Raw genomic sequence first — 26,846 nt, 5'->3', positions numbered from 1 at the left:
ATTAGAACCCGACCCGATCTTCTGGATCGCGGTTTGCTTCTTTTCGAAAGCTTTCCAACTCTAATTTCAAAATACCATCCGTGACATAGTGATTGTAGAACTTCTCGACCCCGTGCTCGGGTGCTTCCAGTAGTTTTCCAATTAGCTCAAACGCCACTTTCTTCCAAGCAATATGGCTCCATGGCTCTTCGCCTAATGTCACACCTGCGACGTTCTCCCACCTCTCTTCACGAGGCTGAAGTAGTACTTGCAATACGCTGCCATAGACGCTGTTGTCGGCTCGCTCATCGCTAATTGGGTACCAGTCCTCGTGAGAAACTCTAATGGTCCAACCGAGCGCAGCCAACCAGTTTTGTGGACTTCCGTACTCGCTACACGTATCATCCACAACCTCCTCAAGCCGGCTGATCAGAAAGATACCACGCGCATATGCCTCATCTCCGATTCTTTCGGGAAGGTACCAGGACTCTGCCACTTTCCTATCCTCTATCGAACGGCGGCTTTTGAGTTCGGCCTCGTAATGCAGTACACATGCCCTAACGCGGTCGACCAGCCAGGGGAAGACATAGTCGAACCTATCGTCATGTCCACGGGGTTCAATGGGCTTTGGGTCTCTGAGATGCTTCCATTGCTTTTCAGAATCCCAGATGTCAGATGAGAAAGGCTGAGGCATAGGCATGGCAATGACCTCGATCCTGTCAGGCGATGCTGTGGTGGCTCGACGCTCGCGGTATGTGCGCTCAAAGATCTCGCACGCCAGCTCCCTTGAGCGACCGGGACGTAGAGCCTCTGGTGTTGTGTCATAAAAAACAAACGCGTATGGGGGCCGGTGGGCTGTGAGACTGGCTTCGTCGTCGTCGGCAACTGTCTCCGGGACCGCGTAAGCGACATAGGCTTGGGATCCGTCATGAGTTGGTGCTTGATGAACCACTATTTTCCTTTTCGGCGGTGGTTCTCGCAAACTTCTGGTCTGAGGCTGCCGTCCACCGCGCTTCAGAAGCTCTGGATGCTGTTGTAGCTTCTCCATGGCTTGCTCTTCTTGCCGTGCTGCAAACGCCATCTCCTCCTCATCGTCGGCGGAAGTGCATCCCTGGTCATCTGAAAAGTTTGACCATGGATAGAGGCCAAGCTTTGGACAACTATAACACATAGTTGAAAATATTCCGACCAAGGTAGGATATTAATGATGCTGGACGAAGCTTTTTCCAGCACCAACAATGACGATGGTGATCAGATAAATTTCTCGGAGTAAAATAAGGCAGAGTCACGTGCTTGATTTGCACAACTATGGAATTCCCCTTATGCCATGCATAGTGTGTGCTCGACCGGAGAGGTTGAAGGGCCGTATCAGACCAACAAAAGTCCCGGATCTTACCTGATAAGGGATCAAAATCCCACGTAATCATGCTTTGACGAATGGAGATTTGGCGGTTAATTAATACGTAAGATTGAGAATTCCTCATTTCAGTTAGTACTTGGTGAAAGCAACCAAGTCGGAACCTTTTGACAAACCTCCAGACTAGCGTCCAACCGGCTGTCTCTTAAGTCTCCGACGAGTGCTGACAATCAACGCCACAAATCCTACAAGCTAACGGTCTTTAACATCCTCAAATATCGACAGTCCTGTCCCCAGTTTCTCACGTGAGACAGGTTCTCCTTCTTTTATTTCCAAACTATCCTTCAAGAGTATAATACCCGCGAGTTCGACCTCTTCTGGGCCTGACTTCGCAAGCTTGAACACGAGAAGCGCTGGTTACACCAACTCTATCAACAAACATGGCCTCGATGGACCCAATGTCTCCACACATCCTGCGCAACGTTATTGACGTGTGTATTGTTGGCGCTGGCCCTGCTGGGCTATCCGCGGCCTTGACTCTTGGAAGAGTTGTTCGAAGTGTTGTTGTTCTCGATACTGGAGTTCACAGATACGGAGCTTTGAGTGAGGCACATCTTCCTGGCGACAACGATGAGGCGGCCTTGATACGAAGCGGCATGAGAGCAGAGGTGCAGAGGAAGTATAAGACGATCACGTTCGCAAAGGCTGGGGCCAAGAACATCCGCAAGATAGGTCCTATCTTCGAGGTGGAGGACGACACAGGCCGGTTATGGAAAGGGAGGAAGGTTATTTTGGCCACCGGGTGCAAAACTGTAGCCCCAAGCATACCGGGGTATACGGAGTCGTGGGGGAGAGGAATGTGAGTATGACCTGTGATATCGCGCCAAAGGCGCATGCATACCATATCTTGGGGTCTGACTAATAGCCTCGCAGCTTTGATTGCCTACATCGCCGAGGATTCGAGCACTTCGGCGTTTCAAGTGCCGCTGTCCTTGTCACACCTTCTTCGAAGTCTTGGCTGCCTGACGCGATGTCACACGCTCGGTTGGCCAAACAATTTTCCACGAAGGTGTCAATATTGACCAACGGACTGGAGGCTTCGAATGAAATACTAGAAGCAGCAGAAAGCCAGAACTTCAGGATTGAAAAGCGAGAGATTCGAAGGTTGAAGACTGTAGGATATGGGGATGACTCTTCAATGGCCGTTGAGTTCGAAGACGGATCAACCTCGTCATTTGGATTCTTGTTCCACAAGCCTGAAACTATCTTCAGCGGGGATTTTGCTGCCCAGCTAGGTTTACAGAGTACGGAATCAGGGGAAATTCTGATTTCCGGCACAATGCAGGAGACGAGCGAGAGAGGCGTATTCGCTGCGGGCGACTGCGCCTCCCCTGTGAAGCAAGTTTCTGTTGCGATGGGAGCGGGCTCTGTCGCTAGAGTCGGTGCCAACGCGCAGATTTTGCAGGATGATTACGAGCAGCCTTGGTGATAGTCTGAAGTTTATTTAAAACGTTGTGACAATGGAGAAGAACTATTTTCATCGGCCCTGGTTGACTGGTGAACGCCACCAAGGGCAGTCGGCAGGACGTGTTGCTTCGCCACGATACGAGCCTACGTGGATACCACGCGGTCCGGCATCGGGCACAACAGAATGATAAGATATGAATTCCAGGAAATGCTAATCTTGACTGAAGCTCTATGTGTGTGCTTCCTATGGTGGGATTTGGAGACGGTTGCTCTGCTATTGATGCCACTTTGGCTAGGACTACTCTTCTTTTACTGGTAAGCAGTTTCACGCAATAATTCGTGGCAAGGAGGTCCAGAATGTCGAAAATACACATCTATGTAAGTAACTGTGAATGAGAAGCACATATTTACAATTGGGAATATGGAATACACATCAGTTATGATGGCTTGACTTATGAAAATCTCCGATCATACTCAGGGAGGCTGCTCTAAATAATGGTCTACATCGGGACATACAGACTCGGAGCCAGGCCAAGAGAAGCGTTCAGTGATCCGCAACAGAGACACGGACAAGGTCAGGTTCTCTCTGGAATACCACTTGGCGTCCTTATCATTACCTCCTGTACGGGCTGGGTTGTTGATTCGATCATCGAAATCCATATCGCATGACATTATTGTCAACCTTTTATGGAGAATCCGTCCTGTGATTAGGTGTTGAAGTCGATAAGACACAGCTATAACTGGCGGGAGATCGCACAAGAGGTGCAGCGCCCCGATCGGGATACATACTGAGAAGGAACGACTGAATCATCAATATCGGTAGCGAAAAGTCCTGCCTCAAAGGAGCAGAATCTCGGAACACAAATGGGGTAGTTCCGAGTTCGGTCTCGCTGTAGTTCCTGATGGGCCAGCCATTGGCATTGCATAAGTGTCATTTGAACCTTTCTACATCTGAAAGATGGGACCAAAGAATCAACGTAGAAAACTGAGTTATTTGTCAAAACAGCGGCTGAAAATCGGAAACTGAGAACCGATGAAGGCAACGTGTAATCACCCAACCCAAGTGGCCGGAGCGCTGCCGCGCCATGATTACCCTGGCTCTCCCCCACAACTGCGAAAGCGAACTCAACTGCGCTTCTCGCCGAAATGCTTCTAGATCAGCCAAATGACCCAGAGCTGCCACAAAACACTGGACGACTGGCCTATGCTACCTCGGACTTCAGACAAACATGGAGTGACGGCGAAAGCGAGCCGGAAGACCCTGGCCGCAGCCGACGGGTTGGTCCGAGCTGACCAGACCATCCTGATGATGGCCGTTGAGAAGTGTATTCTCGTGAAGCTGGACAATGTGTCTGCCACAGAAGAAGCAAACTCACTTAACTTGTGGGACAAATTCAAGCTACTGAAGAATTAATTTGCTCGGCACGGTCGTTGCCGTTGGAAAACTGGGACTGATATTGCGCCAACATTGGCGTTTGGATGGTACCTCCTTTCACACGAAGGCCAAGACAAACAAAAGGGGTCATTGTCAATCGTCTGCATCGTTGTTCTTTCTTGGTGTCTCGTCTGACTGATGGCGAAGCATTGTCGAGAACCTATGACATCCAGCCGAGGACGGGAAATCCACTCTCTTATCGAAACCGAGCCTCCAAAGCGTTTTGATTTGAACTCTACCGTCCTCCCGCCCCTTGACAGACCCCTTCATTGGTCCACGTCGGTATTTGCAATCCTAGTGTCGATCTGAAATCGGGCAGGTTCCCCCACACGCGGCAGGAGAAACTGGGATTCAGTGGACACACCGGTTTACGTTGATTGAGATGGGTGGCTTGGCTCCAGATAAAATTCTCCGCTAGTCCACCGTAGGGCAGATCGTCGCAAGGCACGGCAAGGCAGACTGGGCAGGGTGAACTAGTGTCACTAGCACCGGCAGTCTTCGCAAAGTGACAAGAGTTTAAGATAGGACCTCACAAGGTGTGTGAAACCTCTTGTTGCAATCACAACACCCACCGGATGGCAGATCCTAAGTATACAAGCTGGGGCGATCCTGGTATCACGGGCCGGATGGGACCAGCCGGCCGCCGATGATTGGGTCAACCGCCGTGTCGACGCCCGGAGGCTCCACTCGGGGCTACCCGTGCATCGTACATAGCAACGCGGGGACTCTGAATCGCTCTCGGTCTCGGTCTCGCGGGTGGGGATGACAATTGCGCAGAGTTCCATTTCCAGGCTGTGTAGTATTCCAGACACGAAGATTTGACTATCTCGTCAGTGATCTTACTATTGTTGTGCAGTCTGAACCTGTTTTAGACTCAAACGCCGTCATGGACAATGACTCGATGTGAAGGCTAGAGAATTCTTTAATACTCTTTGAAAACCACCTGTAAAAACTTCCGAAAACATCGTCAACGCCTCAACAAGCCTTCTCAAGTGAACAACATTGACAGCTTTACTCATACCCAGCGAGATACCCCGAGGTGCTCTTGCCTACCCGTCTCTATTGGATCAACTCAGTTCGAAATTCATTTACAAGCAAACCAAAACGCTTATCCGAAGAGTCCGAGACAGTACAAGTCATCAAAATGGCCGACCACTCGACAGCAAACTTTCCTCCCGTCTCGAGCGACGTCGTCAACCTTGCGATCGCCGAATTGGCCATCTACGCCATCATGTTTCCGGCAGCGGTATGGATTACATGGAAGCACGGCAAGAAGGGAATGGTGTGCTGGCCGATTTTCCTGTCACATTTCTTTGGGAGATTCATTGCCGATATCTACCAAATCGTCAAGAAGGATGAGCCGCTGTTACCGAATCAAGTCAATATCATGACCAATGCGGCCAGCGTTGCATGCCTTTCACTGACACTGATCGGCATTGTTTACGAAGCGTAAGACGACAGAGGCAGCGATTACGAGATTAATAAAGCTGACATTGATTCAACAGCAATATCATTCTGCCCTCACCTCCCAAGCGATGGACTGAAAAGATCATTCTCGGAGTCACTCATCTTGCGAACACGGCCGGTATTGGAATGGGAACCTACGGAGGATCACCTAGCCCTAAGGGTGGCGTCATCAACGAGAACATCAACCAAATCGGCCAATGTCTACAACTCTTTGTCCTTTTTGGAGTCTGCGGTTGGATGTGGCCCACCTACAAGCGCATCCGATCCGCGTCGTCGCCGAACTGCCGTCCTGCCATGCTCATGCTCCGCGCCGCGGTCATCGGCATGCCGTTTCATCTGATCCACCTGGCTTACACGACGACATACGCCTTCGACCGCATCCCGAGTCTGGACCCCGTCATGGGAACCTTCGCAACGAAGCTCGTCCTGCTCTTCGGCACAGAGCTGGGCGTTTCCATCGCCATGATCGGCGGCGGTTGGCTCGGTATGTCTGCCGACGTCCCCAAGGCCGTTCAGATGGAGCTGTCCCCTGTCGATGTGGAGGGCAGCAATAACGATCCTGTGAGAGACGACATTCCTTTGTCCCGGGACTGGAACAGAGACGACATTGCCAGGGCGAAGCTGGGCTTCGTCTAAGTGCAGGCGGTCGTTTCTCTTTGTTTCTTGGAATTTTCGCGCGAATACATCTTCTCGCCTCGCAAATAGTCAGGAAACTGACATGGAGCCCTCTTCTTAGGATTGCACATCACGAACCGAGAGATTCCGCCTTGGACGGACCAGGTCGAGGAAGGGTGCGAGGGCTTGGGAGACGGGCGTCAGTGAGCACAGGGATTAGTGCCCGGGTCTTGACGTGCAGGACACGGAGACTGCACTGAGACGGAGATTCGATGTACACAAACAAATAGAGGGATTCGGCCCTCTGGTTCATTTGTCGAATTGTCTCCAGTCATCCACTCGCTTGGCATGAAGTCTCTTGAGGTTGCCTTTGTTTTTTTTTTTAGCATATAGAGTGTATCATGATTTGGCTTGCAGCGTCTACATCCTCTTGCTTCTTACCTGCATCTGCTTTTCTTTTTTTGGATACCAGCTCTTAATGGAACTAAAATTGATCGCACGCGCCATCTTGAGTACTCTCAGTTTGTGCATTATGTCATCGTTGTAACATTGTTCGGCTGCGTGCTGACGAATCGTCGCAGCATGTATCATATTAACCCAGGTGTTACATGAATTCAGTGCCCAACGCAACCTGATGACGGCGAGGAAAACAACCAATGCAATATTGCGAGGAAAGCAAGTTCGTGGTCCGTACATGGGCACAGCATGTCTGTTGTCGTTTTTTCTTCTCTTTCGACAACACATTTACGTCCGTAAAGGTGAGGTTCATAGCAACGGGCAGCCCCGATTCTTCACCCATGTGATATTTTAACATTAGGAGCAAGGTTGGTGGATGATGAAGTCACAACTTGGATGGTTTCTTCTTAAGCGCTGAAACGTGTCTACCCGGTAGCACTTCCCTGATTCCCAAGAGGCCACGGCCACATCACTCGTGTTGCCGATACTTCCAAAAGGTCTCAGCACTATCTTGGCGAAATTGGCGACCCTTCTTTATCATTACCAAGAACAGAGAAATCACAGCTAGAGCTGCGAAAGCGGCCACCAAAAATGCATTCTGCCAACCCATGTCCGTGACCCATGGAGTGATACTGTGATTATCGTGTTAGTTCGGGTCACTACACGTTCGGAGATGTGGCGCAGGCTAGCTTACCCGTATGAAACTGCGAAGCTCATGGTATTCCTAATGAGGATGACTGTAACAATGGCATCTGCGCCAAGTTCCTTGTACGAGTCGATGCAGTACGTGATAGTCAGCTGGCATCCAGCGGTGACACCGGCACTCAGTGCTCCCATCGCGAATATCAAGCCGAACCAATGGACTTGGTGAGCTGCCCCAACACCCCATAGGAGGAGCGAGCCGGGCACAACGACCATCAGTACGGAAAAGAGCCAAAGTCGGAACTCGGGCTCCATGATGCCTTGATTCCTGCGAGCCTTCCAAAGAGTGAAAGAATCGCCGAAGTAGCCGGAGAACACGAATCTGTATCTCGAGGTCAATACTATGACTGTTCAACAGCACACGCATGGCGCCCAAGAATAGCTACTTACCCAATAGCAACACCAATCAGACAAGAAACGTATGATAGTCCAACGATGCTAGCCCTGAAGTTGTATGGAGGGCTCGAAAGAATGAGAGACGCCGTGCCGTTGAGGACGTTGAAGTAACACAGGATCGCCCCATATACAAACCCGCTGAATACGACGACGGGAAGCGAGAAGTAGATGAAAGGTCGGATAACCATATCCTTGAGAGACGCTCGGCTGTCGAAGTCCTGCTTGCGGAAAAGCATAATCTTTTCAACAAAGGTCTTCTGCGTTGGGCTGCTCGAGGTCGTGGTTGCGTGATCCTGAGTTGGGGTGGGATGTCCAGAGTCGGACGGAGCCTTGGTGCCCTTCTCAACGGAAGCATCCGTGGGATCTTCGGTGTACAACTCTGCATTCAACACAGTCATGCGCTGGTAGTTGGTCTCTTCCATGAAGAAGAAGCATATCAAGAAACCAATACCGCAGAAAATGGCGCACCAGTGCTGGAGTATTCGAATTAGCTAGTGGCGTGCAAGGTTGGATGGCCCTGTCGTCACTCACGAGAACCCATTCCCATCCCTGGCCATCGTTAATGAAACCGGCAATGACCGGGGCTAGAAAGTTGCTGCCGCACAGGAACAGAGCGTAGTAGCCCATGTAGGTGCCTCTCTCGTGAGTGAACCACTGTGCGGTGATGTCAATGATCGCGTACAGCAAAACATCAATGCGGCTAGATCGGAATGAAGAGCTTCCGCGGTTCCGGCTAAGATACGACATACCACATCAGCGATAGAAATCTCGCATAAGGATTCAATAGGGGCACCGAAGAACCCTTCCAAAACCTTGTTTGCAATCCACTAGCTGCTTGTCGTTGCATATGGAGCCCAGACCATAATGCCCTACATAGTTCGTACTTGTTAGTTTACTATTGGTTAAGGATATGGAGCAATCGTATTCTTCGCTTACGAGAGTTGTAATCAAGCTGAACAGATAGACTGGACGCTTGCCATACTTCTGGGCCAGTGGTTGCCAGACTAAACATCCCCAACCCAGTGTCAAGAACATATATCCAGTGCCGGCGTTCAGGTCTCCGAGGGTCAGATCCGTTGCTTCTGAGATAGGCACGAGAACCGAGTAGATTGCAGCCGAAGCTATGCCGATGGCTAGACAGTAGCTTCGGCAGCTAGTCAGAGATTGTCATTGTGATCGAGGAATCGTGGTTTGACGCTTACACACCAAGGCAGCAGAGATGCTGAAACTTCCTACGTGGTGACCAATTCAGAGGATCGTCGGGATCGCTTGATGGCGTTGGGATCAGAACGATGTCTCGAGCACCACCATCTGCGTGACGCGATGACATCGTTCCATGAAGGTCGACTAGATGAACGGTACCCGGGATGAATCCCGGAGGGGGCCCAGAAGGCACTGTCGAAGATGCCATGACGTTTCCGATCGAGAGTTTTGTGTACAGTTGGCTTCAGTAATCAAAGATCACATAAGTCCAGGTTGAGTTGGAGGTTTCGATTCGGTAGACTATTGGGGAAAATGCCGTTGACTTATCAAGGCAGTCCGTATATGAGTGATGAACCTGCGTCGACCTGTTCGTTATCAAACGCTGGGGTTTCTCGAGTCCCCACAAACTGTTGCTTAACCCAGCTGTTGCCCACTTGATCGGACGAAAGGGAAGTGAGTACACCTAGCTCGCATGGATGCTATGCGATTACAGTATCGACCAATGTCAAGTAATTGCGAAGATCTGTCGTTGATATCAACGGGCTCTGGCAACAGATACGATGATATCGTCGATGAAGATCCAGGCACTCGGATAAGAAAATGACCTGGGGTAAACAGCTCAACGTTGTGACGAACACAACGTCAAGCTTCGGGTGTAATCTAAACTGGAGACTGATCAGATGCATCGACCAATCAAGGATAATTGCGAATCGAACGCCAACGCGACTGCTGATAATGGACCCAATGTTAGCCAATCATTTGTAATTGCGACGTGATGCAGCGAACCTGTGTTCGTCCGCTGCCTGCAGAGATACACCTTTCAAAGCCACGGGATTAAGTACTCTTCAAGCATCAGCATGATCCACCATGTACAGCTTGGAAAATTCCATGTAGACTCACTTTCCTATCCCCTTACCCCGCATCAAGGGGTTCGTCATGTCGAGACGTCATCCCTGAATGATTGGAGAATGAAGTAACACGGCATGATAAGGCTCGGAAACGATGATAATACACTAAATGCTGCATTTGGTGGATATGACTAACAAACTGTCAACTCTGGTGGATCGGGATATTGTTAGCCGGCGTCTTCACTCATCATTCTGTCTATTATTTAGGTAACACCTCCCAAGCACCCAAGGTTGAGCACGCCCTTCAACAAACACGGTAAACAACGACCATCCTTTTGATCTTATCTGTGTAGACTTTTCACTTCACCATGTCTGAACCTGCACATTGGGAGGCCAAGGCCGAACCTTGCCGAAAGATTCTCCAGGAGTCGCTCAAACCGGAGTGGCTTCTGCCTTCCTCTCAACTACCGCCATCCAGCCAACTCAACGTATCGAACTTCATCGAGTCATGTGGACTGCTCACTCCGAGGGAGTTAAAGATCACAGCAAGCACTGCAACCGAGATTCTGAGCCAGATGGGTGACGGGAGGCTTACAGCGGTTGAGACTGTGACAGCGTTCCTCAAGCGGAGCCACGTCGCGCATCAGCTGGTAAACTTCGCCACCGAGTTCATGGTCGAGGATGCATTGGCTGCTGCAGAAGAGCTTGATGCGCACTTCAAGGCAACTGGAAAGCTTTTCGGGCCTTTACATGGCCTCCCTATTTCCATCAAGGAACATATTGGTCTAAAAGGCCGCAGATGTCATTCGGGTTATGTCGCCTGGGCAGACAACATCGTCGACGAAGATGCGTTGGTCGTGCGCTTGGGTAAAGCTGCGGGAGCTGTGTTTCACGTACGGACGAATGAGCCTCAGAGTGTGATGGTAAGACACGAACTTCTTGAGCACTTTCAACGTGACTAACTTAGTTATCGTTCAGCATCTTGACTGCAGCAATCCCATTTACGGGACTACTGTCAACCCGCACAACAGAAACTTGACAAGTGGTGGCTCTAGTGGAGGGGAGGGTGCCTCCTTAGGTCTCCGTTGTGCTGTGCTCGGTATCGGGACAGACATTGGAGGTTCTGTTAGAGTCCCAGCTGCGTTTTGCGGTTCTTACGGTCTGAGAACCACTGCAATGCGAAATCCCTACAAGGGAATCTGCATTCCTGGTCTTGGACAGGAGAGCATTCGCTGCGTACTCTCGCCTCTGGCAAACAACATCGCGGATCTCGATCTCTTTCAAAGAGTCATCATCGACCAGGAACCGTGGGAAGAGGAGACCTCCCTGGTGCCGTTGCCCTGGAAGAGAACAGAGCCATACCAGCCTGGAAGCTTCACAGTCGGCGTCATTTGGGATGACGGGTAAGTAGAAGTTGTGGAGAACTTTGTTTTCAATCAAGAGGTGCTAATTGATGCTACTCACACAGAAATGTCCGTCCGCACCCACCCGTTACTCGCGCTTTGCAGCATGCCGTCACGAAATTGAAGGCGTCCGGAATCAAGGTCGTCGACTTCGAACCCTACAACCACAAAGAAGGAGCTGAGATCATCACTACCCTCTACTTTCCCGATGCCGCCGCCACCCAGAGAGAAATTCTGGCCAAGGGAGGTGAGCCTGTCGCGGCCTTGACGGAATGGGCTTTTAACAACTCGAAACCCGATCCGCTCTCTATCCGGGAGAACTGGGAACTCAATGTCCGTCGTGACGCATTTCGAGACGCGTAAGTTATTTCTCAACCCCGTTGCTCTCTTTAAACATATCGATCATAGCTGACTCTCGATATAGGTACCACAAGGTCATGAAAGAACGCGGCGTCGACTTCATCCTATGCCCGGCATACGTTGGAGCTGCTGCTAAACTCGGGGACGCACAATACTGGCACTACACCACGATCTGGAACATTCTTGATCAACCAAGCGTCACGTTCCCGACGGGGTTGAAGGTCGATCCAGTCATCGATATTGTCGAAAAGGACTACAAGCCTCGCTCAGCAGAGGATGAACGAGAGTACAAGAAGTGTAAGTTTCATCAAGCTGTCATACGAGACATCATACACTGACCATGGGATCTTTCGCAGATATCCCGGAAGATTTTGCGGAGGCTCCGATTGCGTTGCAACTCGCTGGAAAGCACTTCCGCGACGAAGACACTCTGGCAGCGGCTGAAACAGTTTGCAAGGTGATCCAGCAATGAATTCAGTAACCCGGAATTGGAATCACTGGACATTGATGAGATATCTCAGAGCTGAGGGTGGCTGTCGTACGAGCATGCATGTAGATTGCAAAAAAAAAAATATTCTGCCAAGTTATCCCATACGTCCAGACCCGACATGGAAATAGTTCCCCCCTTCTCTTTCATCTGCTTGGCGAAGTACTCCAGCGAGTCAGGGCGCTACTTGTGTAGTTTCCCCGGACTTTCAGGGGTCTGGGTTGTTCGGCAATCAAGCGCGCTCCGCCGCGGTCTCAGGAGATGGTCCACAAGAGATAACGTGCGGGGTTTTGGCATTGTCCATGATAAGAGCAATGTCTGTCGCGGACCTCCGCCATATTGCGCATCCAGTTCATTTCAAGTATACCCAAACGTATACAATACAGAATACTCAGTAGCGCCTACAAATTTGCCCGCCACAGATATGCCGAAAGCCAGATTACGGACCAAGACGGGTTGTTCCACATGTAATCCAGCCACCCCCTTGCAAAGTTTTCTCCATCCATGACCGACCATTCTGACCACCTTACAGGCAGACAGCGGAAAGTGAAGTGTGGGGAACAGAGGCCCATCTGTGGAAACTGCGTTGCTGCAGCTCGTGATTGTTCATGGCCATCATCGGACGACCTCCAGGACAGGCGTTTCCGTGCTGTTGCCGGGCGATCCAGTGCGTCTCCACGGCGGCTACAACGTGCCCCAACATGGGAAGAGAGCTCCATCTTATCCATGGGGAATAGAGAGATGCCGGAACTTGAGCATGATCTCACATATCATTATCTGAATGTCTTGCTTTCGACATTGCTGCTTCCGACTGCCTCCGAGGCAGATGTGGAAGACTATGGAACTCAGATTATGAGCATGATGATGAGCTCAAACAGCGTCAAATTTGCCATTCTGGCTAATTGCGCCTCCAACAAGTACATGCTCACGAAGGAGTGTCGGTACCACAACACTGCGTTCACGTTTTACTCGAAGGCTATCGAGCTAGTTAAGAGAAGTCTTCATGATCTAAGCTCGACCCACGAGAGCCCCGACGACGAACTGCTGACAACAGTAGTGTATTTATATCTTTATAATGTCAGTAACATGTTAAGCTGTCGATTTAATACTCTGATACTGAAACAGCTTTTGCATTCTAGTTCTGGGGCTCGGACACGGCTTTGGATGCAACAAAACATGTCGACGGTGCCGTGAGCTTGTTGAAGTTGCGATATGAAGACCAACGTTCACCACTTTCCATGACACAGACGCTTCACCGGGTTGCAATGGAGAGTGTCATTTACCAAGCGTTTCTACTGGCAGCCCGAAAGCCATTCGCCTCAACTTTCCACATCGACTCGCAATTTCTGGCACAGTCGGAGAACATCCTTCTTACAAAAGGCCTAGGGCACACTTTGTTTACCGACTCAACGCTCGTATTAGGAATCCCGCTCCCTCTCTACCGCTTGACGGCGGAGATCATCGACTTTCTCAACTCACCCGAGCAGCCTAGTGCGGAATCTACTGCTAGGCTGCTTGAGGAAATCAAGCCTTGGGAGCATTTTGTCCTTGCCGGTACCACAGACGCCGAGGCCCTGGAATTTCCAACAACGCAATCAAATTTCCAGACAGAAGCAATTACTCTTTTCGTCCTGGCCGCTTCCCTGCTTCTGGATTATATCAACGAGTCTTCTATCTCAGCGACCTCCAACAAAGACGTAGGCCTCTTGGGCATCACTGGCGGGGCCGCCGCATCTTCTCCTGGGTCAACACGGTGGCAGGTAGCGAAGGCATTTTCGATTTTGCGTCGACCAGAAGCATACCGAACGTGGACACGATGCTATCTTGGTGCTTGGCCGATGCTGATTCTTGGCTATTCGGTAGATCGCGAGGAAGACGCCGCCTTGATACGACTATCGCTCACGCATATGCGGGATCGTATGGGGTACGGAGAGATACAAAGAATTCTAGATGATTTAGAAGCTGCATGGAGTGTACGACTTGGAAGGACGGGTGGTTAATCATCACCTTTCATACAAAACTCCAGGGAAGAAAAGCAAGAAAATGAAACAGACATCGATAAACAAATTACCAAGTTAACCTTCATGCACGAAAGTAGTGTTCATAATCGCTGCGATTATACCGTGAAACTAATAGCTATCATATATAGATTCGTTTCTCTCGTTGCATGTCTAGTGTGGTTTCCGAATAATGGCCGAGTCGGATAGGCGTAAGCAACGTTGATCGGAGATGACACTATTGTCTCAACCGTTTTCTGGAACCTGATGTCATAGCCTATACTTTCATGTGATTTGTGACATTTTAGGCGAAGTTCAACACATTATGTTGGGCACGTAACGGTAAGGCAACCGTCGACGTAGCACATATCCTCTCAAGTGGCCAAAGCCAATGTCTGTACTACATGTATAATGCGGAACAGGCGCTGTAAGAAAATGTGATAGTATGTGGCGTACATGTGATCGTTTTCATTCATGGTCATTGGCTATAGGTCACAAGAAGGTTGCAAGCTTACAGGCAGCGAAGACGTCCTCATTGGTGCATGACTTGCATGATGCAATACGGGGAAGATCAAATCCAATGCTGACAACATCTGCAATCAGGCTGTGAGCGAACATGCCAAAGACCTGACCCTCTCCCTGTCCCCCCCTCGTCCCAATGCCCCGTCTTCAACTATTGTCATCTTTCCGTTGCAGTTCCATTTTCTACTTCCCATACCCTGCTGTCGCCCAGACCACCGTTCACGTCACATTCGAAATCATATGCTATTCTGTATTGTCTCGAACAGATTCGATTTATGACATATCTGCTGCAATCTTACTACACATATTCAAGCTTTGTGTGATTCTACATAGGCGCGAATTGGAGTGCTGCAGAACGGAGACACTTGCACCAAAGCGGAACGCACGGGATCTTGGACTTTCAATGTAAACCCAGGATGCGGCTACTTCGACGCAGCGGCAAAGACCATTTCATTCTAACGAAGGAAGTGGACGGGGGGGACATTCCTAGATATGCCATACTGTCACACACCTGGCTCGAAGACAATGATCAAGAGGTCACTTTCCACGACCTTACATCTGGGAACCCCAGGTCAAAGCCCAAGGGTTTCGCTAAGCTTCAGTTCTGTGGCGAACAGGCTGCAGAAGATGGCCTCGAATATTTCTGGGTTGACACATGCTGTATCAACAAAGAAAGCAGCAGCGAGCTTCAGGAAGCCATGATATCTATGTTTGCTTGGTACAGCAGAGCAGACCGATGTTATGCTTATCTGAGCGACGTGTCGGAGGCCTTCGACCCCACAGCATCTCAGGCCGTCTCAATGAGAGATTGGGAACCGCAATTCCGCCGCAGTAAATGGTTCACGCGAGGCTGGACGCTCCAAGAGCTTCTTGCCCCGAAGTTTGTCGAATTCTTTTCGCACCAGGGTACCAAACTCGGCGACAAAACCTCCCTTGAAACCGTCATCCATGACATTACAGGGATTCCTGTCGAGGCGCTGAGAGGTGCTGATCTCAGAAGGTTCAGCGTCGAGGAACGACTCTCGTGGGCTGAACATCGTCAAACCAAGCGCCGAGAGGACAAGGCATACTGTCTACTCGGAATATTCAATGTTTTCATGACTCTTATGTATGGAGAGAAAGACTCCGCATTTGTTCGACTGCGAAAGAAAATCGACAAGAATAACAGAGGACGAGAAGACTGGGAGTACTTCCTCGCCAAGTTACCTTGGGTCCAAGGGGCGGCTTACAATGCCCTTCAAAGTCAACATCAACCAACTTGTCTTCCGAATACACGGACTGAGCTTCTCAGAGACATAAGGACTTGGATTTATGGGGATGACAGGAGTTACATCTTCTGGCTGAATGGGAAGGCTGGCACAGGGAAGTCTACCGTTGCACGCACAGTTGCGAGGTACCACCAGAAGCATTATGGTGTCGCTGGCAGCTTCTTCTTCTCTAAAGGTGGTGGCGACCTCAGCAAGACCACTAGACTAGCCACAGCACTCGCTCGACAACTAGTGGACCAAATACCGGAAGTTATGCATCATGTTTGCAAAGCCATCAAGGACCGCGAAGACATACTGGAGCAACCACTCGAAGACCAATGGAAATTGTTGATCACTGGCCCACTCAAGAAGCTTCCGGACCACTGGCGCTCGTCTCCCATCCTTTTTGTGATCGATGCGCTGGATGAATGCGACAACAAGAACGACATTCTAAGCCTTCTTCATACTTTGAACACTGTAAACACGCTTACCAACGTTCGACTGAGGATTTTCATCACAAGCAGACCCGAAGCAGCAGTTCAACATGGGTTTCAAGACATACCGCAGCCAGAACGCGCGAGCTTCGTTCTCCATGAGATCTCGCGCCAATTGATTAATAGAGACCTCAGTCTGTTCTTCGAACATCAGTTGGCAATGCTTAGGACAAGCAGTGGCTTTGATGAAGACTGGCCTGGAAGTCATAGGATAGAACAGCTTGTTCAGACTTCATCCGAGCTATTCATCTGGGCTGCTACAGCTTGCCGTTTTATCTCAAAGCCTGGTCAACCAACTGTCATTATCAGGCGATTGGATCGTCTTCTCGGTGGACTACCTGCCGTGGAACGCCTAGAGAAGGGGCTCGATCAAATCTATACGGCCGTACTCCAGGACTATATTGAACAGCCAGGTCACGGGCTAGGGCGAGAGGAGATGGAGACATACGCACTTCTCAGCAGGGTTATGGGGAGTGTCCTTGTGTTGCGCTCGCCCCTTCCCATCGAACCTCTTTCCAAGTTAGTAAGGGAAGAGTCTGGCGACCTCAAAGGCTGTCTGGAGGACCTGGACACCATATTCCAGGTTCCTAGAGAAGACTCATATCCTGTTCAACTACACCATCCCACCTTCCGGGACTTTCTGCTCAACAAAGAGCGGTGTCTTGATCCCAGGTTTTGGATAGATGCGGCTCAAGCCCACAAGAATTTGGGCGATCATTGCATATCTCTCATGTCTGAAAAGCTGCGAATGAATATTTGCGGCCTCGCAAGTTCGTCTGGATCCGTTGAGAGTCTAACACCGCAGCAAATCAGACTGTTCGTCCCCTTAGAGCTGGAATATGCATGCCTTTACTGGGTTGAGCATTACAGTCGTAGCGGGTTGAACTTGTCCGATGAAGATCCAGTCAGTGCCTTCTTCCAGGAACATTTTCTTCATTGGTTAGAGGTCATGAGTATCATTGGCAAAAGCAACGAACAGGGCGGCATCTTAAGATTGTATCATTCCTTGCTTGGGGTACGTTCCCCGCCCAGGCCCTCCAGAGGTATCACTAACAGCTGGTATTGTAGGGACGCGACAACAAACGCCAAATTCCATTCGTCATCGACGCCAGAAAGCTGATGTCCAACTGCCAGAACTTGATCAAACAAACGCCTCTACAAGTCTATTATGTGGCTCGTACATTCTTTTCCTCAACGAGTGAGCCGAAATTGCCTTTCCCAAAGCAAATGGACGTTGGATTGGAAGATGTCGCAAGTATCCAAGAGAATGCTCGAAACGCAAAGGAAGACTTCAACTATGTGAGTGATCTGGCGTTTACGCTCGACAGCACAAGAATTGCAGCAGGATCGAATTACGAAGCGGTCAGATGTTGGGATGTCACCACTCGAGCCAGATCTCGCAAGTATCAGGGGCGCGCAACGGAGAAAATAAGCGCCATTGCCATATCTCCAGATGGCAAGCTTCTTGCAGGTGGATCGGACGACTCAATCCTCACCACTTGGGACATCGAAACAGGCGAGCAGCTTTATTCTGTCGAAGCGCACAAGAGCTGGATCAACTCGGTGGCTTTTTCACCAGACGGAAAGCTACTGGCTTCTGGTTCCATGGACAAAACAATTGCGATACGGGAAGCCAAAACAGGGAAAGAGACTAAAAGATTCGATAACCAGTCTACACCCATCAACTCCGCGACCTTTTCTCCCAATAGCTCGATTGTGGCAACGGGCTCCGTTGATGAATTGGTTAGGCTCTGGGACATTTCCGAAGACTCAGAAGAGCTGGTAATGACGTTGAATGGACATTCGGGGCCGGTCAACTCCGTGAGATTCTCACCCCATGGCAAGCGACTTGCTTCGGGATCCGATGACATGACAATCGCGATCTGTGACACGACAACGGGAGCTGTCTGCATGATGCTAAAGGGGCATACGGGTAAGGTCTCCGCAGTCTGTTTCTCCGCAAATGGCCGTACCCTCGCTTCTGGATCCGCAGACCAGACTGTTAGGCTTTGGCATGCATCGACGGGAGCTGCGCTGCATGTGCTGGAGGGCCATGCAAGCGGAATCAACTCAGTTTCTTTCTCTCCAAATGACTCACGACTTGCTTCAAGCTCTTTCGACGATGAAGTCCGATTATGGGATACAAGTAGGATAACCGAACCTTCTTTTGCTGGCAGGCTGGACAATTTTGACGAGGACACCGATCCCAGAAAGGCTCGACCTCGAGGAAGAAGTATCGGTGAATCGCTATCGTAAACTCTGACATCCTTTCTGTTAGAACGAACAGAAACCTGTATGCATGGCAATCTGTTCTCCTTTCTGGGTGTCGTAGCGCATCATGACTTGAGGAAGTCGCATGGAGAATGTTCTAGCAGGGGTGGAAACATACATGTATTGTTGTAAAGCAGCCAGGTGTTCATGAAGTGCTTTTGGTTTACTTTTATCAATTGTTTCTTTTCATCCGCATCTTTCCAACATTACCATTCGCCAGATTGACGTCAACACAATTCAATAGCAAAGAGAGGGGATCAAAAGGCAGAATGAGCGTTTGACGGCTATGAGACTGTTGATCCAGCTTCTGCTCATCCATTCAATGTTGTTTAGGTAAAGTACATTGCTACTCATGCAGTCTATTGTGCGTTTTACGTTTCTTTCTTTGCAAGACTAATTGGCTAAGCAGGCGAGCATTGAGAGACCCCAGACAGATCGAGGCAAGATCCTTGATTTCAAATTCAAGCACAATCTTTCGTTGATATCTTCACTTATCGACGCCTCGAAACATCGGGGTTTTGCTGATCTATCGTACTTCACAAGTCTGTCGCCTGCCAGCATCTCTACCATCCCACTTCAAGTGTCATATCTCCAGTACTTAGGGTGCAAGTATCGTGCAGGATTCGCAAAAGCACGCCTTACGTAGTAGATCATTTCATGCCCAATCAGACCTACGTATCGCGTTGGTCCGCGGCATTAAGGGCTTGATCAACTACTTTATCGATCTGATAGTAATACATCCAATCCTCAGATGCCTGTGAAACACGTTTTACACGCTCTGCAATCTCTTCGTCTAGTGAAAGGCCTTCCGCACGAAGTGCATGCTTGATAACAGCAAACTTGTCCACGATATGATGCAGACGCTCATAATGTGGGGATCTGATAGAATCAAAGATTCCGAGCGCATTCACCAATGACTTTCTTCTCCGCCAGGCCCATTCGAGTGTCCTGCCTAGCGCGTAGACGTCTTCGAGAGCGAATCCTGCGCCACAGCCGAAATTCCCCCGCATAGCATGAGAAGCATCCCCGATAAAAGCGATGTTCCCTGAAGACGTAACGTGCTGCAGATGGGGTCCACTGAACAAAGCAAACTCCTGTGTGGCTCCTTTGCTCGCAGCCAGACGTAGAATTTGTCGAACCGGGGGACAAAAGTCATCGTACTCGTGAAGAAGGGTATGGAGATCGAAGGGCCGTCCCCAACTGACTGGATCCAGTACCCCTTTTGGCCGAAGAATGCGAGCTGTAACCTCGAAGTCATCATCTCCGAGAGGGCATGTATATACATATAGTCCGCTCGTATGTTTCCAAAATGTAGACACCCATGGAATGTCTTCAATCTTGGAAACATCTTCCTTACTAATGATCGTGCGGTAAACAGTTTGTCCGCTGTAATGAAGTTTGTGATCCGGGAAGCTGAAGTTCCGTATGCTCTGAGGGGGATTGTGTAAGTTTACTATTTGTAGTAGATGAAGAACTCGCAATCTTACGGATCTTATTCCATCCGCTGCAACAACTAAGTCAACGTCGTCGGCAACACCGTCATTGAATGATATTCGAATTTGATTATTGCCTAACTGTTCCAGTGCAACAAGCTTCTTTGATAGATGAATATGGGATTGATCGACGTTCTTGAGGAGCATATTTTGCAGCTTGGTCCGAGCAAGGCGGCAGGAGTGGTGATTGGGCGGTATATCTTTAAAGTTGCATTTGGTAAGGAGTATCTCCCCTGTTCTACCATTTCTGAGAACCTCATAAGTCAACACTTGAACAAGAGAGGTTTCGGGGTGAAGACTGCCTACCGCCTTTGCTCAACGTAACCTTCTACAGAACGAAAATAGTCGTTGGCGGTAATGTTCTTCGTCGCGCCGTTCTGTTCTAGCAGCCTCCATGTTTGCGGCTGTACGGTGAACCCTCCACCTATCTCGCTGAAGTGGGATCTCTTTTCGTATAAGTTCCAATTGATAAAAGGCAGCTTTCCCAGCTCAATAGCGGCCCCAAGGCCACCAGGGCCGCCTCCTATGATCGCAACTTTCAGTTGGTTTTGCAAATTTTGTGAGCACATGTTGATACAGCACAGCGACCTAGGTTATGTCATCCCAGTTTCTACCACATTGCGTTGGGCAAGAATGGGCAGTTCTCGCATAGTATGTGGTGTTGGCAGGAATCGAGGTGGCGCCGGTAGTAGGGACGCGTGCCCGAATGACGAAATTGGGTTGACCAAGACCTTATACAACGCGGATCATACGTCGGTCCGCGCACTCTGGGAGGTCATTCACATTATTCCACCTCTGAAGAACTGTTGGCGAATAGAATGATGGGAAGGGTTCAATGAGCACAGAAAGAGGATTGACAGACGGTAGACATGGGACGACAGTTTGCCACGTAGTCCAAAGAAATGCTGACGTGAGATGAGCTGAAAGATCACGTGACTAGTCACATGTCGTCCATTGCCTGAGTTTGCCAGTGTAAGCTTTGCCCATTAAGGTTGTGTCATTGCTTTTCTCATTTTGTTCTATTCATCCGGCCTACGGACTGTCTGCTGTCTTATTCAAAACTCTAGCACCTCCCGCGCCCATAAGACAGTGATGCTGTAAATTCCTAATCACAAATGCAAATGCAATACGCCGCGCAATATAATGCAGCCACCCTTATAATCTAGTTATAGATATCTCACTATACCTAATAAGTATATATTTAATATTTAATATTTAGAAAAGTTTCTTAATAAGCTTCTAGGCTTTACTACTTCCTACTATAGCTATCTCTTATTTTTCTCTTAATAATATAAACCTAGCTATAAGCTATAATTACTTATAATATTACCCCCTTAATATAGCTATAATATATCTTTAGTTATACTATAATATTATTAATTACTTCCTTAGCGTTAAGAGGCCTTAATATCTTATAATAATTTATAATAACTTCTCTTATTAATAAAGAGTTTAGATCTTACTCTTTAGGTATAAACTTATTATTATATTATTTATAAGTAATATTAATATATTATAGAGGATTAAGAATATATTTAGTATAACTCTAATATATATTAATAATAATATTATATATAATATTATAGAGGTTATAACACTAAAAGTAAATACTATATTAAAGTAGAGAATAGAGTTAATAGAGGTAATTAAGTAGTATTAATACTAATTAGATATATAGTAGTAAGTTATTAGTATATTAGGTATAATCTTTAACCCCTCTTATTAAATAATAGTATTAATATAGGAAAGGTAATATATAAGTAAATTCCTAATTATATTAATTATAGCATAAGTTTTATAAGCCGTTCTATTTAACTTATATAAGAAATATACCCCTAGACTTAATATAAGCTTAATAGATACTATTAACTTAAATTAACTAAAACTAAAACCTAGAAAAGCTTAGATCTATATTATATAAGAATAAGTATATAAGTAGCTAAAGGGGCTTAAAAAGCGCCTATATAATATAATATAATAGGCTAGTAGTATATATTATAATAGAATTTAATAAATTTAAGTATAAATAAGTATTATTTTTAAGAGAATAATATATAGAGAATAATATAAAAGAATATTAAACTATTATTATATTCTATAAGATCTAAATCTACCCTAAGGAAGTAAGGAGAAAAAAGAAGTATTTCTAAAATATATTATTATATATATAATATTATAGAGTACTAATTATATAGTAATCTATACTTTTATTATCTTTATCTTATAAAGCTCTTTTTATAGAATATTTTTATATAAAGATATATATAGTTATCTCTATTATTATATTTAATAGAAATTAAAATAGATTGTTATTATTATTTCTTCTTCTTATTTTTATATACCTCCTTAAGGTATATATAGTTATATATAGCTTACTTTTATAAAAATAAGTTATTATTATAGTAAATAAAAAACCTAAAACTTAATAGAAATAAATAGAAAATTTACTTTTTATTTATTTATTTATTATTTATATAAATAAATAGGAGATTTATAATATATAAGATATAATTATATAACTTTCTATTATAAGGTAAGCTATACCTAGCTATATAGTCTAGTAGCTATACTATATAGATACTACTATAGTAGAAATAACCTATTAGAGCTAAAGTAGGAACTATATTAAAACTTACCTAAAGGCTATAGTATAGCTATATAGAGAAGTTCTCTTCTCTTTAGCTTCAATTCTTATAATAGAGATACCCTATTACAGCTAGCTAACTGATAGTGGGTTTGTGTTAGCAGTAAGTTAGGGATTGAGAACTATAAATAGTATTAAGTCATTCTATAGGGCTATTTAAGTAATTATAGGTCTTTAAAGGTCTTAGTAATTAGTTAAGGCCTTAATAAGAGTTATAGAGTAATTATCACTTAGGTATAGCTAAAAGTATTATAAGTAATAATTATAAGTTAATTACTAAAGAGCTATAGAAGTTTGTCCTTAAGTGGGCTTAAGTCTATCCTATATATAGGTCCTAGGTAGTCCTATTGCTAGGTGCTATATATGCCCTATATGGCTCCCGTATCCTTAGCATATAGCTTCCATCTTTCTGGAATATAGATGCTATATCTTAATTATATAGATCTAATCTCTTATCTTATTGTTATATAACCTATACTATAGTTCTTCCGTTCCTAAGGGATCCTTATATGTTCCTATGATCCTATATATAAGTGTGTTATTATAACCGCTTAGTATCCTAGTAGGGCGTCCTTTATTAGTTATACCTAATAGGTTATAATATTAGGTCCCCTCTTTTAAAGGTTTAGTCCCTTAGACCAATATAAGTAGGTAGTATCTCCTAGGTTGGGGAGGTATTAATTATACTTCCTAATCTCTATAATGCTAATACTATATTAGGTTGTATTTAAAAATTAAAAGATTTAAAATCTATTCTTTATTCTACTTATAATAATATATTTAAGCGCTTTAGTTCTTCTAACGTTATACCCTATACTTACTATTTCTAGGTAAAGCGTCCTTATTATATAGTAGAGGGTTTAAAGGTCTATTATAGGTATAAGAATTTAAAGCGTCTTTATAATAGACTAGTTATTATATTAAGCTATAAGTCCTATTATATCTTTCTTTATAGGCTGCTTCTAATTTATTATAGTAAAGCGTCTTAGTGACTAGCGTTAAGAGTGGGAGGAAAAGGAGGAGTAGGCTAGTAATGCTCTATTAGCGCTCTATAAGAAGCTTATTTAGGTATAATTAGAGGTAGCTAATATAGCTAGTCGTTTAGCTTATATTTATATAACTTAGAAGTTAATTAAGGAGCGTTATATAGAGATATTTGCTTAAGGGATATAGGAACTTAAGGAGGCTAATGACGTTCTTCCTGCATTAGAGGCTTATAAGCGATACGTTATAGAGGATCTTTAGGCTAGAGGTGTTGAGAATAACCCTTCCTAGACTGAGTTTGGGATTGGGGAGGAGTTTGTAGACTTAGGTCCCTTGCTTAGTGATACTCCTATAGCAGCTGCTAGGAGTGCTAGAGGTTCTTGATGGGTTCCTATGAGTTGTCTTTATGTCTATACCCCTTCTATTTAATGAGGTATTCTATATTTCTATTGTTTTTATAGTGGTTAATAATTTATTTAACTTTATATTCTAGTTCTAGTAGTTCTATAATAATATAGTCTTCTATATATAAACCTACTAGTGCTTTTTTAAGAAGTGAAATATAAAAGACTAGATAATACTTTATAGTGTCTAGTAGTATAAGTTTAAAGTTAATATTAGATACCTTCTTTATAATCTTAAAAGGTCTAAGTTTCTTAAAGTCTAACTTATTACTTAGTTATTTTATCTTAATGTTTTAGTAGAGAAGGTATATACTATCTCCCTCCTATAGAGTTAGTCCCTTAACTCTTAAGGTGTTAGCGTATTTATGTATTTATTTATATATAAATTTAAGTTCTCTAGGTAGCTCTTACTAGATTTCCTTAAGTTTATTAATATCTACTATAGCTTTTAGAGCTACTAGGCCTTATTATAGTTCTCTATAGGCTATTAGGTTAAATCTATAGTTTAGATAGAATAGTAATTCTTTTATACTTTCTCCTACTATACTATTATAGGCAAACTAGGCCATAGGTAGCAGTTAAACCTAATTGTCTTATTAGTAGTTAATATAGCAGTATAGATAGGTCTCTATAATCTAATTAATTTGTTCTATCTAGCTATTAATTTATAGATAAAAAGCAGTAGATATCTTATAATTAGATCCTAGCTATAAGATTAGTGATCTCTAAAACTTAGAAGTAAATAACTTATCTCTATTAGATATAATTTCCTTTAGTATTCTATATTAGCTAATAATTACCTATAGAAACTTATAGGTAAGGTCTTCTATAGTGCTAGACTCTATATATAGGATAAAGTATAAGTACTTTATAAGTCTATTAATAATAACTAGGACGCTATTATAGTGGACCTTAGTTATTAGTTTTTAGGACTTAAGTAACTTAGTAATAAAGTCTAATAAGATAGATTCCTATACGTTTTATAGCACTAAGAGCAGCTATATCTTACTATAAGGCTAGTATTAGCTAGGTTTGCTTTTTATATAGACCTTATAGTCCCTAATTGCTAAAGATACTTCTTATTATATAGCTATTTTATTATAGTATTATCTAATACGTTTCTATATCTTAGTTACGCCTTAGTGGCTATATATAGGTGCAGAGTGTACCTCCCTAATGGCTTCAGGAGACATTCTTCTAGTCGTGCTGGTACTATCTCTTCTAGCCATCATCAAGAGTCTAACTGCTGGCATAAGGTCTCCTTCCTTATCCTTTTTGAGGATAACTCGGGTTTCCTCAGGTACCTAGACTTCATAGTCCAGTCTCCTACTGAGAGCGTCTACTCTTCCATTTTCTTTGCCTTTTTAGTAGATAATCTTAAAATTAAATTTAGAGAGGAATTTAGACTATCTAATCTGCTATTTATTAAGTTCCTTTAATATTATAAAGTGGGTGAGGTTCTTATAATTAGTATAGACTTTAACTTTATACTTTATTCCTAATAGTTAAGGTCTCTATTCCTTAAATGCTTTAATAATTACTATAAGTTCTTTATTATAGATTTAATAGTTAAGTTCTAGGCTATATAGCTTATATGAGAAGAAGGCGTATAGGCGTAGCTATCCTTTATTATCTTATTGGCCTAGCTGTCCTCCTATAGCGTAGTCTGAGGAGTTAGTCTCAACTTTAAATAGTTTCTTAGGGTTAGGTATAATAAGTATAGGTTCTAATATAACTTATTGCTTAATCTTATTAAAGGCTTATTCTTACTCTTCTTCCTATTACTAAGGGATGTCTTTCTTTAAGAGTCTTATAAGAGGGTCGTTCTTATTTAAGTATCCTTCTAGAAATTATTAGTAGTAGTTTATATATCTAATAAAGGATTATATATCCTTAACGTTCTAGGGTATTAACTAGTCTTATACTACTATAATTTTATCTTTTAATATTTTGAGGATTCTAGGGGCTATTATAAAGCCTAGGAATTCAACTTCTTAGGTATGGAATTTACTCTTTTCTAGTTCCACTAGGAGTTTAGCTTCTTGGAGTTTCTATAGCACTTAATATATATACTTCTTATAGTCTTTTAGCGTCTTTAAGAAGATTAGGATGTCATTAAGATAAACTATAATAAATATATCTAGGTATTCTTATAGGACGTAATTAATTATTATCTAGAATGTTATAGGTACGTTAGTAAGTCTAAAGGGCATTACTAAGTACTTATAATATCCTTAGTATATTTAAAACGCTATTTTCTATTCTTTACCTGATTTTATATATATTAGGTTATAGGCTCCTTTTAAGTTGAGTGCTATAAACCACTAGGCTCTATATAGCAGGTCTCTAAGTTCTAAGATGAGCGGTAGTAGGTAGTAGTTCTTAATTATGATATTGTTAAGTTTTCTATAGTTAATATAGAGTTATAGTTTGCTATTCTTTTTAGGTATAAATAGGATTAGATATCCTACTGGTGATGTGGAGGGTCTAATATATCCCTTCTATAGGTTTTCTTTAAGGTAAGCGTTAAGTGCTTCTATTTCTTTCTAATTAAGTCTATAGATTGCTTCTAGCTTTAGCTCCTTCCCTTCTCTTAGGGGTATCTTATAGTTATA

At 45.0% G+C, this 26,846-nt stretch overlaps 5 protein-coding genes across 5 annotated transcripts; 3 read left to right on the top strand and 2 right to left on the bottom strand.

Annotated features, from left to right (window-relative positions):
• Window position 1: 1 nt before the first annotated feature.
• CkaCkLH20_11292 (uncharacterized protein) lies at window positions 2-1,027 on the bottom strand (the record flags this gene model as incomplete). Its single annotated transcript, XM_038894006.1, has 1 exon — window positions 2-1,027. One exon carries the CDS (start codon window positions 1,025-1,027, stop codon window positions 2-4), a length of 1,026 nt encoding a protein of 341 aa, XP_038740584.1.
• A 749-nt stretch (window positions 1,028-1,776) lies between these two features.
• Window positions 1,777-2,825, top strand: CkaCkLH20_11291 (uncharacterized protein; the record flags this gene model as incomplete). The annotated part of the gene is made up of 2 exons (XM_038894005.1): window positions 1,777-2,195; window positions 2,270-2,825. The coding sequence occupies 2 exons, from the start codon at window positions 1,777-1,779 to the stop codon at window positions 2,823-2,825; spliced, it is 975 nt and encodes a 324-aa protein (XP_038740583.1).
• A 2,557-nt stretch (window positions 2,826-5,382) lies between these two features.
• CkaCkLH20_11290 (uncharacterized protein) lies at window positions 5,383-6,341 on the top strand (the record flags this gene model as incomplete). The annotated part of the gene is made up of 2 exons (XM_038894004.1): window positions 5,383-5,687; window positions 5,744-6,341. The coding sequence occupies 2 exons, from the start codon at window positions 5,383-5,385 to the stop codon at window positions 6,339-6,341; spliced, it is 903 nt and encodes a 300-aa protein (XP_038740582.1).
• A 904-nt stretch (window positions 6,342-7,245) lies between these two features.
• Window positions 7,246-9,285, bottom strand: CkaCkLH20_11289 (major facilitator superfamily transporter; the record flags this gene model as incomplete). Its single annotated transcript, XM_038894003.1, has 6 exons — window positions 7,246-7,408; window positions 7,471-7,800; window positions 7,869-8,347; window positions 8,406-8,528; window positions 8,811-9,018; window positions 9,077-9,285. 6 exons carry the CDS (start codon window positions 9,283-9,285, stop codon window positions 7,246-7,248), a joined length of 1,512 nt encoding a protein of 503 aa, XP_038740581.1.
• Window positions 9,286-10,293: 1,008 nt separating this feature from the next.
• On the top strand, window positions 10,294-12,160 carry CkaCkLH20_11288 (fatty-acid amide hydrolase; the record flags this gene model as incomplete). The annotated part of the gene is made up of 5 exons (XM_038894002.1): window positions 10,294-10,848; window positions 10,904-11,328; window positions 11,394-11,687; window positions 11,753-11,985; window positions 12,045-12,160. 5 exons carry the CDS (start codon window positions 10,294-10,296, stop codon window positions 12,158-12,160), a joined length of 1,623 nt encoding a protein of 540 aa, XP_038740580.1.
• Window positions 12,161-26,846: the final 14,686 nt, after the last annotated feature.

The sequence above is a fragment of the Colletotrichum karsti genome, assembly GCF_011947395.1.
Source record: "Colletotrichum karsti strain CkLH20 chromosome Unknown Scaffold47, whole genome shotgun sequence".
Lineage (NCBI taxonomy): Eukaryota > Fungi > Ascomycota > Sordariomycetes > Glomerellales > Glomerellaceae > Colletotrichum > Colletotrichum karsti.
This window is presented reverse-complemented; position numbering and strand designations above follow the sequence as displayed.